Raw genomic sequence first — 18544 nt, 5'->3', positions numbered from 1 at the left:
AAGGACTGACCGGAGCCACGGCACCCCTCCTCCTTCCGCCGGCGGCCGCTCGCCTCGCCCCGCCCAGTGAGAAGGCGGGGCGTCCCCGGCGCAGGGCCCGCCCCGCCCCGCCCGCGCGCCCGGGCCCGGCTTCCCATTGGCCGGCGGGCTGGAGGTGCGAGGAGGCGGGGCCCGCCTGGGCGGCTCGCGCCCGGGAAGGTCGGCCAGGGAGCGCGGGGTGTGCGGGGCGGGCTCGCGGGGACGCGGTGGGCGCTGAGGAGACGCAGGACGGCAGGAACGTGGCGCCGGGTCCCGGCCGCAACCCCCGCCTGCCTCCCGCCGCGGCCGGCAGCCTGCGGCGCCCGAGCTCCGAGGGCGCATCCCCGGGCGCTGGGCCCGAGGCGGCCAAGACGGCGGGCCGGCCGGGCGCGGGGCGGCGGGCGCTGTGCTGCGGGCTGCGCTGGTGGGGGCGGCGGGCGGCGGCGCGGGCCCGGGGCCCGGCGCGTGCGGCTGGGAGGCGCTGTGGGGGTCGGGCGCGCGGGCGGCGGCCGGGGCCATGGCCGAGGGCGGCGGGGGCGCGCGGAGGAGGGCGCCGGCGCTGCTGGAGGCGGCCCGCGCGCGCTACGAGAGCCTGCACATCTCGGACGACGTGTTCGGCGAGTCGGGCCCGGACAGCGGCGGGAACCCATTCTACAGCACGTCGGCCGCCTCGCGCTCCTCCTCGGCCGCCTCCTCGGACGACGAAGCCGAGCGCCCCGGCCCCCCGCGGGGCCCTGGCGCCCCACCACCGCCCCGCTCCCCCGACGCGCAGGAGCCGGAGGAGGATGAGGCCCGCGCGGGCTGGAGCGCCACGCTGCGGGACCGCCCGCCCCCGCGCTTCGAGGACACCGGCGGTAAGGCGCGGCCCGGTACCCCGGCCCGGGGGAGGCACGAGTGTTGGGGTGGGAGAATTCCAGAGGCTCCGTGGGCCGGGTGTCGGTGGCCGCTGTGCGTTTTAGGAAACAAATGAGGCTGCGGGAGCGGGGTCGTAAAGTGCGAGAATCAGTCTGACTGCGTGTGGGGGCTGCGACTTCCTCGTGGGTGGAGAGGATGAGGCGGAGGCCCGGGGCCAGCACTTGGCCAGCACTTAGCCGATGGCACGGACGTGGAGGGAGCCTTCCCTCACATGCTGGGAGTGTCCCAGGTCCTGTACCTGAAGCCAGTCACACCTGTGGGGTCGCCCCTTAGGGGTGGGTCAGAGTTAGGCCTTCTTAGTTGGAGGGATTCTGAAAGCCTGACATGGCTGGGGGTGGAAAGTCATTTTGTACTGATGGCCCCAGAGCAGGCCTCACCCAGGTGCTGGGGTGGGGCAGGTAGCAGTTGGAGCCAGGCCCGGGGAGAGCTGGCGTCCACCCAGCGTCCTCACTGGCCTTTAGTTTTCTACGGTTTATCTGAGAAACTTGCCCTGTCTTTGCTATTCGGGATCTCCTGTTAAGAACAGGGACGAGTGAAAGGACTGGTTTAGCAGCGTTAAGGTGTATGCTCTTGCGTCAGGAGACACTTTCACGAGTGTTGACTGGTGTATCATAGACAAGCCCCTGATACTGGAGAAGGTCGCAGGAGTGATGGCAGCTGTGGCTGCTTGAGGTCACCTTTACTGCCTCTTTTTTTGGGAGTTCGTTTTAAAATATCTCTGCTTACCCTGTGGAAGCTCAGCAGCCCTTGCCCTCTCTGAGAGATGGAGACCAGCTGATTCCAGCAGTCCTCCAGCGCTTTTGTTCCTTGTTCCGTGGCCTTCTGTGGCAGGCCCTTGTATCTGAACACCATTTTCATGGGTGGAAGTGTGGGCAACCAGTGTTGTTGAGAACCAGGGAGTGGCAGCACTGGCATGATGTGGCTCTTCCTGTGGGTCTTCCTGGTTATTGTTCAACCAGTCAGGAATACAGCGTGTAGGAGGACAGGCCCAAGGGCCCCCCGGCTAGTGCCTGGATGTGGATCTGGACATCATGCTGCAGTCTGATGGTAGACTGGTAGGGTTGGCTGGACTCTCTCAGTAGGGAGTGGTCTGCAGACCTCCAGCAGGCAGGCTGCAATGTGGATGCGCTGAGCTACAGCTGGGCATACAAAGTCCAAATTAGCTGTGCAGTGTTTCCAGGAGGGTAAATTTAAAAGCATCGTCTCATTTGGGCTTTGGTTAAGAGTTTGGAAATTTTCAAAGTCATGTCACTCTGTATAATCCTTTTAGACCCCCTACATTTTCCAGAATGTCTTAAGGTCTTCCAGCCCCGGACAGCTGTTTTGCATATTGGCTTTTTAAGAATTATGCCTACGTTTGGCAGGTGTATGCTATGAGTGTCTGTGATCAGTTTTTGATCTTGGAACACTGAGATACATGTCTGCCTGGAAGAACGCAGCAAGTTTCCCTACGTCTCAGGGGAAATAGGGGAAGTAGGTTTGGTTAAGCCTGGTTATGAATAAGATTCATGAGTGTGCTGATGTGAGGAGGGACACACTAAAATAAATCTTAAAGCAATATTATGTTTCTTAGTAACCTATAAACGGGAGAAATTCTGCAGCAGAGCAATTTAATCTCGCCACTGCAGCACTTAAACGGGCACGAGGAGCAATATCATGTGTCATTTGGCGTTAGGTTCAAATTCTGCTTCCTTTGGATGTCCACCTAGTTCACACCTGGACCTGAGAATCGCAGTCGAGCACTTTAACCAAAGACGTTAGTGGTTATTTGATGCTATTTGTACCCAATTTTGTTGTCCCGTTTTGTGTGGGAGCTTGCTTTTAAAATCCAGCTCTGATTAAGTATTTCCTTTCCTCCTTGCAACGTCTGAGGGAAATTTGGGGTGGAGGTTGAAGGATGAGGTTGATGGCTTATTAAGCATGAATTCAGATTCCCTGACACAGTGGAATATGATTTATGGGGGCTGAAAAGGGATGTAGAAGCACATTGTTGGTCAGAAAATCCTTGTGCCTCTTGGTGTGGAGAGAGATGGGTCTGTTGGTTAGGAGGCTGAGAGGGGCCCCCTGGCCGCCTGAGACGGAGAGGTTCAGCCTGCTAGGTTTATCAGAGTACACCATCTAAGACGCTCCAGCAAGAGTGTGCTCCCCACTTGCAAGGAATGCAACCTAGATCTCTCTCGCATCTTTGTTCCCAGTTTATTAGCAAATCTCATTGGGTGAGCGGGGTGGGATGGAGAGGCAAGCAAGAGGATGGTATTTTGACCTGTAATCAGCCTTCATAATAGAGAATTTCTAATAGACATTGCTGTTGCTGCTAGAATCAGATGAAGAAAGCAAAGGATTCTAGACTTATGGAACAGGCTTCCTGCCTGCCTTCTGCTGTAAAAATGTGTACATGTACGTATGTAAATAGATATGTATGTAAATGTATATGTGTATAACTGTGTCTTATATGTAAGTGTAATTACTTGTACTGCTTTGGACTTAGTAGGGTTTCTTTTTATCAGACAGAGACTATAACTGGGGGTATAGCCCAGGGGCAGAGCACTTGGCCGCAGAAAGAGATTATAACTGTTGTCTGGGAGCCCTTTGATCACCTAGAACCCTTTTCAGTCGAGTCCCCGTGCATGAGGGAGGTGTAGACACTGGACACCATTGTGCCTTTGATCTGCATTCGCAGCTGCCTTTGGCCCCGTGGGGAGAGTGCTCCCAGTAGGGAGACACTTGGTGACCAGCTGAGAGGAGGAGGGGATGGGGACAGGGTCAGGGATGGAAGCATTTCGGTAGTTAGGTTGAGACTCCTAACTGCTCTTCCGGCTCTTCAGTCTTCCCAGCCTCTTCCTTCTTTTTTTTTTTTCCAGTGTATTTAGCTTCCTGGATCAGGCAGCAATTACAGGTGGAGGAGGTCCACTCCCACACCCGCCTCTTGCTCTTCTCTCTCCTCCCCCAGGTTCTGGCTGGCTGTGCCGGGAGATGTGAGTCCTCTTGGGATGATTTAAATACAAAGACTGTGCTTGCTGGGCTAGCTGACAGGCTCTTAACCCCTGTATGGATGGAGGGTCAGCCTGGGAGCTGAAAATGCTTCCTGGGAGAGCGGGGCCCAGAATCTTCTCTTAACCAGACTTGCAGTGTATCCCCCGAAAATAGCCCCCTCAAGCTGTCAGCCTCATCTGCCCACTGTGCAAATAACTAACACAGCATGCAAGCTCACTTTTGGGAAACAGCATGAAATTCAGACCCATCTGCTTTTTGGGCTTCTGCCCTTTTGGTTTCTTATTCTGAGTAGTCCTGTGATTCGTTCTGAGGAGGCAAAGGAACAGGCAGATTCACAGATGCTCGGAGGGCTCCTGTCTGTTTGGCTTTGTTGCTCCTTTGTCGTGGCTGGCTGGGATCTGAGCTGTTTGCTTTTTCTATTAGAGATTGGACTTCATAGGAGTTTTTTTCCGTGTACCATATCAGCAACCCTCTGTAATCATTCAGTAGGGAGGTATGACCCTGAGAAACTGGAGAGGAATGTGTGGCTTTGAAAATGAAAAGCATTGTTAAATGCTTTATCCTTAGAGTTTGTTGTTGATTTACTTGGTTTAAAGTCTTTGACTAACAAGAAGAGAAATCTTTCTCTTAAAACCAGAATTAACCAAGACCCTCTACTGTAATGGGATTGTGAGCTAAGGCATCTGTACCCCTCTCTGTGGTGTCGGTATAAGCAGCTGCTCCTACCGTTAGCTCCCTACCACGTTCTGTGGCTCCAGGAGGAACTCTGAATCTTGGTGAGTTACAAGGTAAATCGTATGCAGTGCTACATAATAATCGAGCATGTGCCCCAGCCACACAGAATTCAGAGATGGCAGCTTCCTAGGAGAGATGTTTTGCTCTTTTCCCAGGAGTCTGTTCATGTGGTAGGTGAGACGAGCTCATGTTGATGATAACCCACAGTTCCTGTTTGTAACATGTTTTTCATGTATTATCGCACTGAATCTTCGCGAGTACTCTGTAAGAGAGAAGTTATCTCCACTTTACAGAGAAAGACAGACGGGTCTTTTCACTGAGTCTGGGGGTGATGAGATTACCTGGCTAAATGATCACCATCTAACTAGTCAGACTTGATAATTCAGGAAAGGTAGTGCCTTTTTTTTTTTTTTTTTAATAGCACCTATAACTTTTTTCAGTCAAAAATATTTATTTTCATATTTATACATGGAATTGCTTAAAACTTTTTTCAGAGGACCTACAGTTCTGTGAGGTTTAACGTATGTATGGGTTTGTGTAACCAGCCCTATAGTCAGGACATGGCACAGAAGACCTAGGATTTTCTCTAGCTCCTTACTGAATCCCTGGTCCCCCCTGAGCCATTGTCATGGGAGTCTAGAGATTTTGGCAGGGAGCAGAGCTTGGAATACAGAGGTAACCTGGGAGTTTGTGTGAGAACTCACCTTTCTTTTTAAGAACTGTGATTGTATGTTATTTTCTTATTAAGAAGTAATATATGTTCATTTTAGTAAAAAACAAAAAGAAAAATGATAAAAATGTTAAGAAATCCCATAATCTCCCATTACCCAGAGATAATCACAGTTAACATGTCAAATGCCTCCTTCATATCTCTTAGATTACATATTGTTCAGTGACCTGCTTTTTAATTCTAATATATTGTAAATATTTTGCATTTAAATTTTAAAATGTCATTTTAATGACTCCATAATGTTATACAGTTCCCATTGGGTGGGCATTGAGTTTACTGCCCCCTCCCTCTTGTATTTACATGTATTTATTTATATTATTATGCTATGATGAATATTCTTGAAGCTTAAGTTGTGTGCACATCCTTAATATATTCCTTAGCATAAAATGATCAAAACAGAATTGAATTAAGGATTTTGTACATTTTGAAGTTTTTGATATCTGTTGTAAAACAGCCTTTCAGAAATGCACCTCCTTGCACTCCTGCCAGCAGTATACCAGAAAGTCCATTAGAAGATCTTGCTTATAAAGCAGCAAACCAATGCGTGATGCCTGCTGGTAGGGTGGCTCTTAGAGGAGTGTTCCACTTGATAAAGCTTACTTTGGTGTAACACACAAACAGTGCATGAGTCATAGTGCACAGCACAGGGTACGTAATACCCCCCAGATCAAGATAAAGAACATGGCCAGCTCCCCAGAGAGTCCCTCCTGCCCCTTCCCAGTTAGTACCTCCCTGCCTCCAGGGGTAACCATTATTCTGGTTTCCAGCACCATCAATTAATTTTGCCTGTTATTTTGGTCTGGTTCTTTAGTTCATTGTTATATCTGTGAGATTCATACATATTATTGCATGTAGCAGTCTTTATTTTTATGCTGCTGTGTAGTATTCCGTTGTGTAAGTACTACAGTTTGTTATCACCTCTCCTGTCAGTGGACTTTTGGATTGTTTCCATTTTGGGGGTTTTGAACAGAACAAGAATGCTACAGACATTCTTGTACGTGTTTTTGATGGATATATACATCATTTCCCTTGGGCATATATACTTAGGGGTAGGATTTCTGGATCATTGATGTATGTTTCAGCCTTGGCACTGTGGACATTATGGGCTGGATAATTCTTTGTTGAGGAGGGCTGTCTTGTGCTTTGTAGGATGTTTAGCAGTGCTCCTGCCCACTACCCACTGTATGTCAGTAGCACCCCTTCCTCTGGTTCTGGCAACCAAGCATCTCTCCAGGCATTGCCACATGTCCCCTGTGGAGCTAATTCACCTGCAGTTGAAAACCACTCCTTCAGTAGATACAGCCAAACAGTTTTTCAGTTCATACACCCATCAGCAGTGTGTGAGATGTGCCATGTTTTAATTCAGCGAGTGTATTCAACCCTGCTGGGATAAAACGATAAATTAGACACGTCTCTTGGGGTCCAGTAGGAGAGACAGAGTGAGGAAAAAGCGATAAAGAGTCTCCGGTGAATGCTGTGATCAAGGTAAACATGGATTTGTATGGGATTCCAGAGGTGTATCACTCAGGCTAGCTGGGTTGGGGAAGAGGATGAGCCTCTGGCAGAAGAGACCCATAAGCTGCATCTTGAAGAACAAATAAAAATTAGCCATGTGATGAGGAAGGAAAAGGACATCTCAAACAAGCCAGCAACTCGGTCAAAGGCCGAGAGGAGAAAAGGTGTGCCATATTTGCTAGCGGGTAGCCCCACTCCCCTGAATTGAGCATCCTTACTTGAGGCCTTCTTAGTGAAAATATCTTGAAATTCGACATTTGTAATTGTTACCATTGCAACAGTAGTTGGAATTGGAACTCCAAATTCAGGCATGGGTATAGATTTACCTAGCAAATGCTGGGTCCCACGGGGAGAGGAATTTGGCAGGTTTGGTGAGAAATAAGTGCTTAGAGAGGGTGGAATTTGTGGAGAAGCACTGGGGTCTTTCCTTTAAGGAAGGAAAAGAGAAAATGACAATAAAAGGTAATGTGGTAAAACCTTTATTGGCTAGAGGAAGTACAGTATCATCTTTGGTGGCGGGGGTGGGGAATGTCATGCTTAAAGAATAATAGAACAGCTAAAATATCCTATAATGTAAAGATGATGCTCTGCCTAGATTGGCACATAGTCTAAAGAGCTGTCTTCCCCTTTGTGAATCCTAGGAAGAATTATTACAAAAGTATGAACATCTGGCCATATTTAGGTGCATATTTAATAAATCACTTCACTAAAAACTTTAGAACCACAAATCGTTCCACTCTAATATCATTGTGATTGCTACCACCTTTAACCAAGACAGCATCACTCGTTGGCCAGGATATTGGAACCTTCATCTGCTTGGAGTCCCAGCTTCCAGTCTAGTTGATGCTCCCTCCCCCCACCCCTGTTTCTCTGTCTGTTGGCTGTGGAAGAAGAGTGATCTTTTACAAATATAAGCTCACTCACTTCTCTGCTTAAAACCTTCCAGTGGCTTCTTCCAGTTCAAGACAAAGGGAATTCCAGAATCCTCCATAAGACCTCCAAGGCCCACAGGTCCTCCCTGCTCCTCCTCTCCATTGTCACCTTTGGTCACCTGCTCTGCCATCAACACTCTCTAGCCAGGTGATCTATCCATCTCAGAGCCTTTGTGCCTGTGGGGCCTTCACCTGGAATGTTCTTCCTCCCCAGACTCAAATGGCAGCCCTTGCTTGTTGTTGGTCTGGTCTTGGTTGGAATGTCACTGTTTCCAAGAACCTACAATCACCACCCATATAAGTTAATTCATTTCCCTTGTGGGCTTGGATCTTGGATGTTTTGGTCACAGTTAGAACATGGTAAGTCCTCAATTTTTGTTGACTGGATGAATGAACAAAAGAATAGATAGATGCAGAAGTAGATTTTTAAAATGGGAATTGGCAACAATGAAGAAATGTTTACAAGGAGCTGAGCATTTTTAATATCCAAAAATAGTCGAAGAGTGGATAGAGTAGCTCATGAGGGAACGAATTCCTTAGCAGGAAGGCACTGAAGCGGATCTGGGGTGTGTTTTGCAGAGATTTCTATCCTGGATGGAAGACTGAACTTGTTGGCTTCTGAGGAACTCTCCAACCCTAGGGCTTCTACAACTATCTGCTTCCTGATAGAGACCCCCAAGACAGGAATCTGTTAGGAATTTGCAGAGCGCCAGCTCCTTGTACCCTTTATTTGTTTAACAAGTGTTTGTATATCACGTACTGTGTGCTGGCTAGGGTTCTAAGCACCTTCTAACCTACGTAATCCTCATGACAATCCTGTGAGGTAAGTACTATTATTATCCTGATTTTTAATGTGAGGAAACTGAGTCAGAGAGAGGTTAAGTGACATAGGATAGATGGGTCCCTTTGATTAGGGGACAAGGAGGGATCATGCTTAGGGTGTGAGTGTAGAATATGGTATATGCTGGTCAAATTAATTAATAATAAGTTCCTTGCAAGGGGCTCTGAGATGAAGACCCTTGTCATTCTCCAAATCCATTTCACCCGTTGCCTCTCATCCCAGGCAATGGCTGCAGCTCATTTCCCAGCCCCCCTTGCAGTGAGATGGGGCCACCTCCTGGGTTCTGGACAGTGGCAGATGAGCTGTGTGGATCCTACTCTCAGGCCTGCCATGTAAGAAGCTCCTCTCAGCCACATGTTGGAGATGCTGGGGCCACCAGATGAAAGAACCTTGTATCTGAATCACCATTTGAAGAAAAGCCACTCATGGATTGGGCATATTTGTTATGGGCTAAATTTATGTGGGCAAAAAGTAAGCTTCTCTCCTGTTTGATCCATCATACACCTTGTGGGGGTTGTTAGAGCAGCCAGCATAATCTTAGCTGGTGTAGATGCTGAAGGAAAAAGGATCCATGGGGCAAAGTGAATTTAAATCGGTAGGGACACTTGCTGAATCACTGTGCAAGGATTCATGAGGGGAAACAAAAAAAAAAGCCTAAAGAATAAAAAGGAATTATTTGAAACTCTCCGTGTAACTTTGGAAGCAGACAGGTGAGATAATGCAGGTAAGCAGTGTGCACAGGATGTTCTAGACAAAGGTGTTTAATTGCACATCAGTGATCTGAAGCTTAGATGGTTTTAAAGGGGCTTAGTGGTCAGTTTGTGGCTGGAGAGTGAGCGGGCCCAGGGTACAGGGCTGGGGCTCTGCCCAGTGTTTGCCATGGGATCGCCATATGATCTTGGGCAGGTGGCCTGGTGGAGCCCATCATCTGTGCAGTGAGCCCCTTCGCAGAGTTGTGAGAATCAGTAAAGACATGTGGGAAAGCACAGAACTGGTGCTTCATTACAGGTAGCTTTAGTTTTATTACTTTAAACTACTTTTTTTCTATGTGGCCAAAATGTACATGATGGATGTTGTGCTATTTAAAAGGTTTTCAGAACTTTTTAGCAACCAGGAACCTTAGAGGGGATGAACCCAGTGGAAACCCCTATATAGAACCAGTGGAAACCAGGTGGCTCTCTTTGAAGCTGGGGTGGGAGGCCCTCAGAGCCCACCTATGTGGCCTCCCTCCCCCTCGCTAGCAGCCCTCAGTTCCTGAGGCATCCTGTGAGGCACCACAGGACGCAGTTTGAGAATCCACCTCACTCCCATCTGTCAGGGACCTTCAGCTGGGACCCAGGTGAGAAGGGGAGAGAGACCCCACAGGCAGGTGACTGAGACCTCAGTGAGAAGTGGTTACTGCCCTTGCCCCTGCCTGGTCCTGTCCTCTCTGAGAAGGTGAAGAGGAAACTGATAGGTGAATGCAATTCTGACATTTCAAAGCCTCCAAAAGGCTTCCATGGCAAAAGTAATTAAAAACTGAATTACTTTAGAAGTAACCGATGGGGAGGAGACCTGTTTTCTCAAGTTTCGGAAGCAGAGTTACAAAGAGAATATAAGGGATCAGGATAAAGGATGATTTTCTGAGAAGAAGAAATGTAAACAAGTAGAATTGTCTAGAGAGTGGTTAGTGACAGTCTTGCTTATTTGAGTTCCTTCCACATTTGGGGAAGGTGGAGAATCAATAACATCTTAAGTTTTCCTGGGAGTTCCAGAGCTGGGTAAGTGGAGGAATACTACATAAGATTCTGAGGTTCTCTGAGTGAGTACATCTTTACTTCAGAATTCACATAAAAAACAATGTGCACCCCATTCCTCATCTGCCTGTAGTGGAACTTGCTTTCCTCAGGTCCTAGCGTTTGAGGTAAATAAAAATGTTCCGTTTGGTTTGCTCGTAATTGCTAGTATTTCAGCAGAATTTCCAATCTGTTTTCCTTGGCAGCTGGGAAACTGGGCCACAATTTATGGCATCTTAGGGGACATACATTCAGAATTCCAGTGCAGTTCTGGAGCAGAACCTAATGGGAAATGGAGACAGCTGCAGTCAGAAGGCTTTTCTTTACGAGTGAAAGAGGTGAGGTTTTTTTGCAAATATTAGCAAGTGTAAAATCACACTGTGTATCGTAAATTTTTAGACTCATGATCTTTAAGAAGTATGGCAGAGAAGAAATAGAAAGGTTTTGAGAAGGATGTAGGTAAATTCAGGGAGATGGCAGATTCCGTCGGGGAAACTGGAATAGCTGAAAGAGTGGCCCACACTTCCGACAACGCCGTGGGAAATAGGTGGGTGGGAAGGAATGAGGATCTGCGGCTGTCCTCGATTCTGCTTCTCAGAAAGGCACTGTGGTGTGTGCACAGGGCTTTGGAAACAGCTCGTCCTGGGTGCCCATCCCAGCTCTGCCTCTGAAGCGACACCTCCCGTGGTGGGGACGGTGAGGGTGGTGGGGCACAGCTCCAGGCACCAGATGAGATCAGAAAGGGTCTGATATGGGAGGCCCTCAGCAAGGTACCCTTTCCTCCATCTTGCTGGGCTCCTATGAGCAGTAGGAATGTCCCTGCTGCCAAAGGACCAACCAAAGTCATGTGCCCCACGGGGTATGCCAACATTCTTTTACCCCCTCAAGCTGTTGGCAGCATGGTTGGAATTTTTTTTTTTTTAATTGAGGTCATATTGGCTTATTAGCAAGGTTGGAAATTTTTAAAATTAAATTGCCTGGGAAGGGCCGGCCCTGTGGCTTAGCAGTTAAGTGCCGGCGCTCCGCTACTGGCGGCCCGGGTTCGGATCCCGGGCGTGCACCAACACACCGCTTCTCCGGCCATGCTGAGGCCGCGTCCCATGTACAGCAACTAGAAGGATGTGCAGCTATGACATACAACTATCTACTGGGGCTTTGGGGGAAAAAATAAATAAATAAAATAAAATAAATAAAAAATAAATTGCCTGGGAAAACTAAAGCAAAACAGCTCCAGAAAGAAAAGTTTTTGAGTAGAGACTTCATATCGTCTTTTGAATTCATTTCGTTCATTTGGCAAAGATTGATAGAGTGCCTATGATGTGCCAGGCACTGTGTTAGAAATTAGGACTTGAGGAATTAATAAGAAAAGATTCCAGCCCTCATTGGGCACAGAGCCTAGTGATGGAGACACTTGCCCTCAACTCATTGTGATGCCATGTAAGAGGTGTTTTCATAGGAAGGATGTCCTAGGTGCTAAGGGAACACCCAGAGGGAGCCAGCACCAACGCTTCTTTAGAGCCATAGGAAATGTGGTAGATGCAGATGGCACCAAGAGAAACCAAGGGCTTGCAAATCCCTGCTCCTCAGCAGCTCCAGGGTTGTCTCCCTGAGAGACAGAATCTGCAGCTTGCCAAGCCGGAAGTTTGGCTCTGGATGGGAGTGTGCATGACTGTCCCTAAGTTCTGACCTGCAACCAGTGCTCTGATTCATGTTTCCATTAAGGAGTACAGCTAATGGTAATATTGACAACAGAGTATCTTACCCTGAAACTTGTTACTGGGAAAGCTAGTGATGGTTGCGGAGTTAAAAACGAAAGGACTACTTTTTTTCTTGGTAGTTTTAATACTGTGTGCCGTCTTTTGAAAATTAAACATGTAAAAATATCTAATTTTATTTACATGCATTAATATCATACATGGTTAACTGCAATCCTTGTTTTAGCCTCTTCCCTGTTTTGTGAATTCTCCTCCATCTCTCCTCGCCGCCTGGCTCTGTCCGTATGACCCACATGGACAACTTGGTGCGTGTCCACACACACACTGCACATACACACACATGTATCAGGGGTTTGTCATTGTTTCACAAATATGGGCTCATTTTATATACCTTTCTATCAAGCTCTTCTCATTCAATAATACTTCACGAATAACTTCTTTCTATTCTTGTCTTTTATAAAGAATGGCTGTTAAACTTTTATCAAATGCCTTTATTTTTATCAAAATGCATTTATTGCTATGGTCCTATAGTTCTTTCACATTTAATTTATTGATGAAGTAAATTTCATTGATTTCCTGGTGTTGAGCCTCCGTACATTCCTGGAATAGATCCAGGTTGGTCTCAGCATATGTCCTTTTGATAGATGGCTGAATTCTGTTGTTGCTAGTATTGGTTCAGAGAATCCATCATAAGCCAGGTTTATTCATAGTTTTCCCCTCATCTGTCTCGGGTTTGGGTATTAATATTATGCTTTGTGAGTGAATTGGCTTATTATTATTATTATTATTATTATTATTATTATTATTATTATTATTATTATTATTTTGTGTGAGGAGATCAGCCCTGTGCTAACATCTGCCAATCTTTCTCTTTTTTTGCTGAGGAAGACTGGCCCTGGGCTAACATCCGTGCCCATCTTCCTCCACTTTATATGGGACGCCGCCACAGCATGGCTCACCAAGCAGTGCGCCGTTGCGCGCCCGGGATCCGAACCGGCGAACGCTGGGCCGGCGCAGCGGAGCGCGCGTACTTAACCACTTGCACCACCAGGCTGGCCCCAGTGGCTTATTATTTTTTAATTGCCTGTTGCCATTTAATGGGAGAATTGCTGGTGAGATACATTTCAGCTGCGAACCTGTCTGGTCTTGGCATTTTTTCTGATTTTTCCACTTCTTGAATCATTTTGATGATTTATGTTTTCCTGGGAAATCATGCATTTTTTTTCCTGGGTTTTAAAGTTTGTTAATGCAAGATTCCATGCAGTCGTTTTTAATGATTCCTTTATTGCTTTTATATCCTGCACTTGGTTTTATGTCTCTGTTCTCCTCATCTTGTCTGTTTTTGTGCATTTTTTCTCTCTCCCTTCACCCCCCTCTCTTTCCCCGCCTTTCTCCCTCTGCCCCCACCAGCCACCTTCTCTGTCTCTCCTCCTTAGTTGGGCATCTGAAGTGTTTTTCTATTTTGTTAGTCTTTTCAAAGAAACAGCTTTGAGTTTATTTGTCCCTCTTATATTTTTTATTAGTTTAAAATTTTTTTTTTTTGAGGAAGATTGGCCCTGAGCCAACATCTGTTGCCAATCTTCCTCTTTTTCTTTTTTTCTCCCCAAAGCCCCTGTATAGTTGCATATCCTAGTTGTAGGTACTTTTAGTTCTTCTATATGGGCCACTGCCCCAGCATGGCTTGATGAGCGGTGGGTAGGTTCATGCCCAGGATCTGAACCGGTGAACCCCAGGCTGCCAAAGAGGAATGCATGAACCCAACCACTACACCACTGGGCTGGCCCCAAAATTTTATCTTTGTTATGACTTCTTTCTTTTCATTTATTGAGCTGTCCTTTTCTAATTGGTTAAGATGAGTATAAAGTTTCTTTGTATTTAAAAAAAATTTTTAGTATTGAAGGCACTTGACACTAAAATCCTCTTAGAGTATAACTTCTGCTGTATTCTGTAAGTTTTGGTATGAAGTGTTCTCCTTTCCATTGCTTTCAAGATTTTCTTCAATCCTCCTTTTGATTTCTTCTTTGATCTAAGAGTATATTTCTTAATTTCTAAGTAGTTAAAATTTTTAGTAACCTGATTATTTAATTCTAATTTTATTGGACTGTGATCAAAGAACTGTCCTTTAATTTGAAAGGTTTGTAAAGGTTCTCTTTGTTGCCAAATATGCAATTAATCTTTACAAATGTGGCATACATAGGCGTAAGAAAAAAGGTAGATTTTTTATTTGAGGGAAGTAAGGATGTCTGTCTCTATCTTCTGCGTGTCTATATATTTTTTTCTCTCTAGTAGATATTCCCATTTGAAGAGCTAAATTTTTACTGTGTTCTTGCATTTTTAAGAGGCTTTAGATGCCATATTGTTTGGGGCATACATACTTAGACCTTTTATATCTTCACCCAACACTGTGCCTTCAATAATGTCCCTCTTCATCTTGTTTGGTACCTTTAGCCTGAAATCCAGCGTGTCTGCTATTATTTGCTGTTCCTGCTTTTTCCTTTTCTGCGTGTGCCTGGTGTCTCCTTGCCTGGCATGTTCTTTTCAACCCCTATTTATCTTTTGAAGTATGTTTCTTGAACGGCATATGGATGGATATATATTTTTAACACAACCTGAAAGGCTTTTTAATTTAGTTGGAGAAATCAGTCTGTACACATTTAAAGTAATGACAAACAGGCATGATTTTATTCCTTCCGTCTTATTTTATTTTGCTTTTTTTTCTTTCTCTTTTCCCCGTTTTTGATGCTTTGATCAAGTTGTTTATTCTTTTTCTATGTGATAAATAGGAAGTTCTTTCCGTTTTTTGGGTAACAGCTATATTGAGACATAATTCGCATGTCATACAATTCACCCATTTAATGTGTACAGTTTAGTGGCTTTTAGTATATTCACAGTTTGTGCAACCATCAGCACAATCAGTTTTAGAACATTTTCATCATCCCCAAAGGAAACTTATAGTCATCACCCCAAGCCCTAGGCAACCACTAATCTACTTTCTGTCTCTATAGATTTGCCTATTCTGGAAATTTCATATAAATGAAATCATATAATATGTGGTCTTTTGTGATTGGTTTCTTTCAATTAGCATAGTGTTTTCAAGGTTCATCCATGTTGTTGCATGTGTTGAGATTTCATTGCTTTTTAAGGCTGAATAGTATTCCTCTGAATTGATACATCACATTTTATTTATCTGTTCATCAGTTGATGAACATTTGAGTTGTTTTCACTTTTTTGCTATTATGAATAAAGCCAAATCTTCATATACAAGTTTTTGTGTGGACGTAGTTTTCGTTTTTCTTGGATATATACCTAGGAGTAGAATTGGTGGGTCATATGATAACTCTGTGTTCAACATTTTGAGGAACTACTAAAGTGGCTGCACCATTTTATAATCCTACTAGCACTGTATAAGGGTTCCAATTTCTCCACGTCCTCACCAACACTTGTTTTCTGTTTTTTTGGTAGTAGCCATCCTAATCAGTGGAAAGTGGTATCCCATTGTAGTTTTGATTTGCATTTCCCTATTTATGATATTGAGCATCTTTTCATGTGCTTATTGGCCATTTGTATATTTATATATTGGAGATATGTGTATTCAAGTTCATTGCCCATTTTTTAATTGAGTTGTCTTTTTATTATTGAGTTGTAAGAGTTATTTATATGGTCTGGATACATGTCGCTTATCAGATATATGACTTGCAAGTATTTTCTTCTATTTGATGGGTTGTCTTTTGACTTGCTTGATGGTGTCTTTGGAAACACAAACGTTTTACATTTTGATGGAGTCCCATTTATTTATTTTTTCTTTGATTGCTTATGCTTTGGTGTCGTAGCTAAGTAACCATTGACGAGTTCAAGATCACTAACACTTACACCTATGTTTTCTTCTAAGAACTTTATCATTTTATCTCTTACATTTATGTCTTTGATCCATTTTGAGTTTTTTTTTGTATGTAGTGTGTGGTGAGGTTCCAATTGCATTCTTTTACATGTGGATATTCAATTGTTTCAGCACCATTTGTTGAAAATACTATTCTTTCCTCATTGAATTGTTTTGGCATCCTTGTCGAAAATCAATTGACTGTAATTTATTTTCCATTTTAATAATATTTTTGTCCCTTTCTACTTCCTTCCCTTATAATTAAATGTATATTTCTCTACTGTCATTTGAAAACAACATAACCATTTCCTCACTAAAACTGTTTTTCTCAGAGTAAGACTTTCTGTATCAAGAATCTTTATTTAACTTTATCATACACAGTTCTGGAGGTTTATTACTATCCTTGTTTTGCACACACGCACACACACACACACATGCATATATACACGCACAAGATGAATCAGATATACATTTTGTCCCAATGGGATAAATGTTTGCCTAAGACAAGACTGAAGCCAATTGTAGAATGAACTTCTAGGATAAAGATACAGTTTGAAGTTTTGTTTTTTTTAAAAAAGCATTTATATTTTATTAAAAATTTTAGGTGTCCCAAGTCAAAAGATTGGCAGTATAGTACAGGAATAATAATTTCTCATGCTGTCAGTGGCTTTACCTGTAGTCACTCTACTGCACCTTGTGAAATGAGGAGATGTTCACTTTCAATTGGGATTAGGGAAAGGGCAAGGTGTTTTGGGGGATGTCTGCCAGTGTAGGGACTTCTGCCAGTGATGTCCCCACCTTCCTCCTTAATAGTAGCTCTTGAAGGTAGAGACTCACCTTCTTTTCATCTCCTAGACTTGAGGATTGGGTCAGTCCATGGGATGATGCAGTTTCATTGACACAATCCCGTGAACTTAAACCTTGGTTTACAAACGCTTAAAGGTCTTTCAATATTTTCAGGAGTAAACTTCAGATGTTGCCCTCACTTATAATTTTACTTCTAATATTTGTGACTGCAATTGCTACTGTCTGCAATCGCTTGAGGAAAAACTAGGAATGTGTCAAAGGAACAGTATGTTTTTCTTTCAAGATAACAAAATCATTTCTTAATTTCTGTCTGCACCTCATAGTTTGGTATATGAACATGGATTTTGGTGTCTTCCCTGAGGAGACGATACACATCATGTAAGGAACACTTGTCCTCTCTTGACACATCAGTTTGGTTACCCAGAATTCTCCGAGCCAGCCAGAAAGGCAGAAACATGGATGAATACCTCATTACTCCAGCAGGCTGTCAGCCCTCAAAGCCTTCTGGATGTGTTTGCACATCCAAATGTCTGCTGTACGAGATACAGAAGGAGCACATTAAGTCAGGGGAAAAGGTCGTCAGTAACATGTTTTCCAGGAGGAACTTTGTAACTAGGATTCATGGTTGGGGTGACTCTGGAAAATTCTTCATCTTCTAACTACTGAAAATGATAGTTAGTCCACAGTAATCATTTCAACATGCATTTTGAGTGTAACATTAGCATTAAGTCGGTAGCATTGACTTAAAACTACAAGAAATTGTCTTAAAGGGCATTATTGTAAGGTCTGTTATTTTAAATCTTGATTAATGAAACTAAATTTCTCTGTAACACTTTTTTTTCATCTTAGTTCATACTTCATACATTATTTTTCAGGTCTAGATTGAAAGTGATTTATCATGGATGTTGTCATGCATGATTGTGAAATTTTTTCCTGTTCTGAATTTTTAAAGAGGCAGAGTTAGCTTTCCAATTTTAATTCATCTTCAGTAGATGAAGAATTCCCCAATAGAACTTTTTCTTGAAATACTCATAGCCTGAATGAAATTAAATGACTGTAAAATTACATTAAATTCTTAAGGGCTATTTGGTTTAGTATTATGAGAGCTAATACATGAAATAATTCTACAAAGATTATAATTATGATATAATCTGAGCTCTATAATTCTGCCTTGTATCATTACTTAAATTTTATGACTGTTCTAAAAGGATAAATATTCTTTCTAAAGTTATCTGGACAACATACTTTTAATATTTGTAATATTTATATTAACTGTCATTCTGATTCTCAATTTAAGTATTTGAAATTAATTAAAATTATGGGCTATTCCATTCTTTAATTATTAAAAACATTTTACTCTTATAATAATAATTACACATTTATACTTATAGAGTTTCAACAAAGAAAACACATAAGTTTATATTTTCAATCTTAGTTACATCTAGAATTCTTAATTGTATCTGAAAGTGAATACTCAGAAATTAATAACAAATCTGAATGACATGTCTTGTGCATATCACTGAGATGGTTATACTGCTTAGGTATGGTGGGAATCTATATGATTAAATGACATTTGTCACTCATCAATTCAAGGGTGTCAGAAATGACGTTGAAGTAGACATCAACCCTTCAACCTTGCCAAGGTCAAGACTGTTGGGCTCATTGGTCATCAGTTCTCTCTCCATGGAGT

General features: G+C 43.9%; 1 protein-coding gene across 4 annotated transcripts in view; it reads left to right on the top strand.

Annotated features, from left to right (window-relative positions):
* The first annotated feature begins 245 nt into the window (after positions 1-245).
* Positions 246-18544, top strand: part of PGBD5 (piggyBac transposable element derived 5) — a 113578-nt gene continuing 95279 nt past the window's right edge. For 3 of the 4 annotated variants that reach the window (XM_087431971.1, XM_087431970.1, XM_004426887.3), the window contains exon 1: positions 251-872. In XM_087431971.1, the coding sequence (XP_087288097.1) occupies positions 536-872 (337 nt within the window). In that variant the 5' untranslated portion in view covers positions 251-535. Of the gene's footprint in view, positions 873-18544 lie in introns of all 4 variants that reach the window. The other variant, XM_087431972.1, reaches the window with a different exon arrangement.

This window comes from Ceratotherium simum, chromosome 6 (genome assembly GCF_057802395.1).
Source record: "Ceratotherium simum simum isolate JZ-2026a chromosome 6, ASM5780239v1, whole genome shotgun sequence".
Taxonomy (NCBI): domain Eukaryota; kingdom Metazoa; phylum Chordata; class Mammalia; order Perissodactyla; family Rhinocerotidae; genus Ceratotherium; species Ceratotherium simum.
The sequence above is the reverse complement of the archived record's forward strand: the minus strand, read 5'-3'. Positions and strand labels throughout refer to the sequence as shown.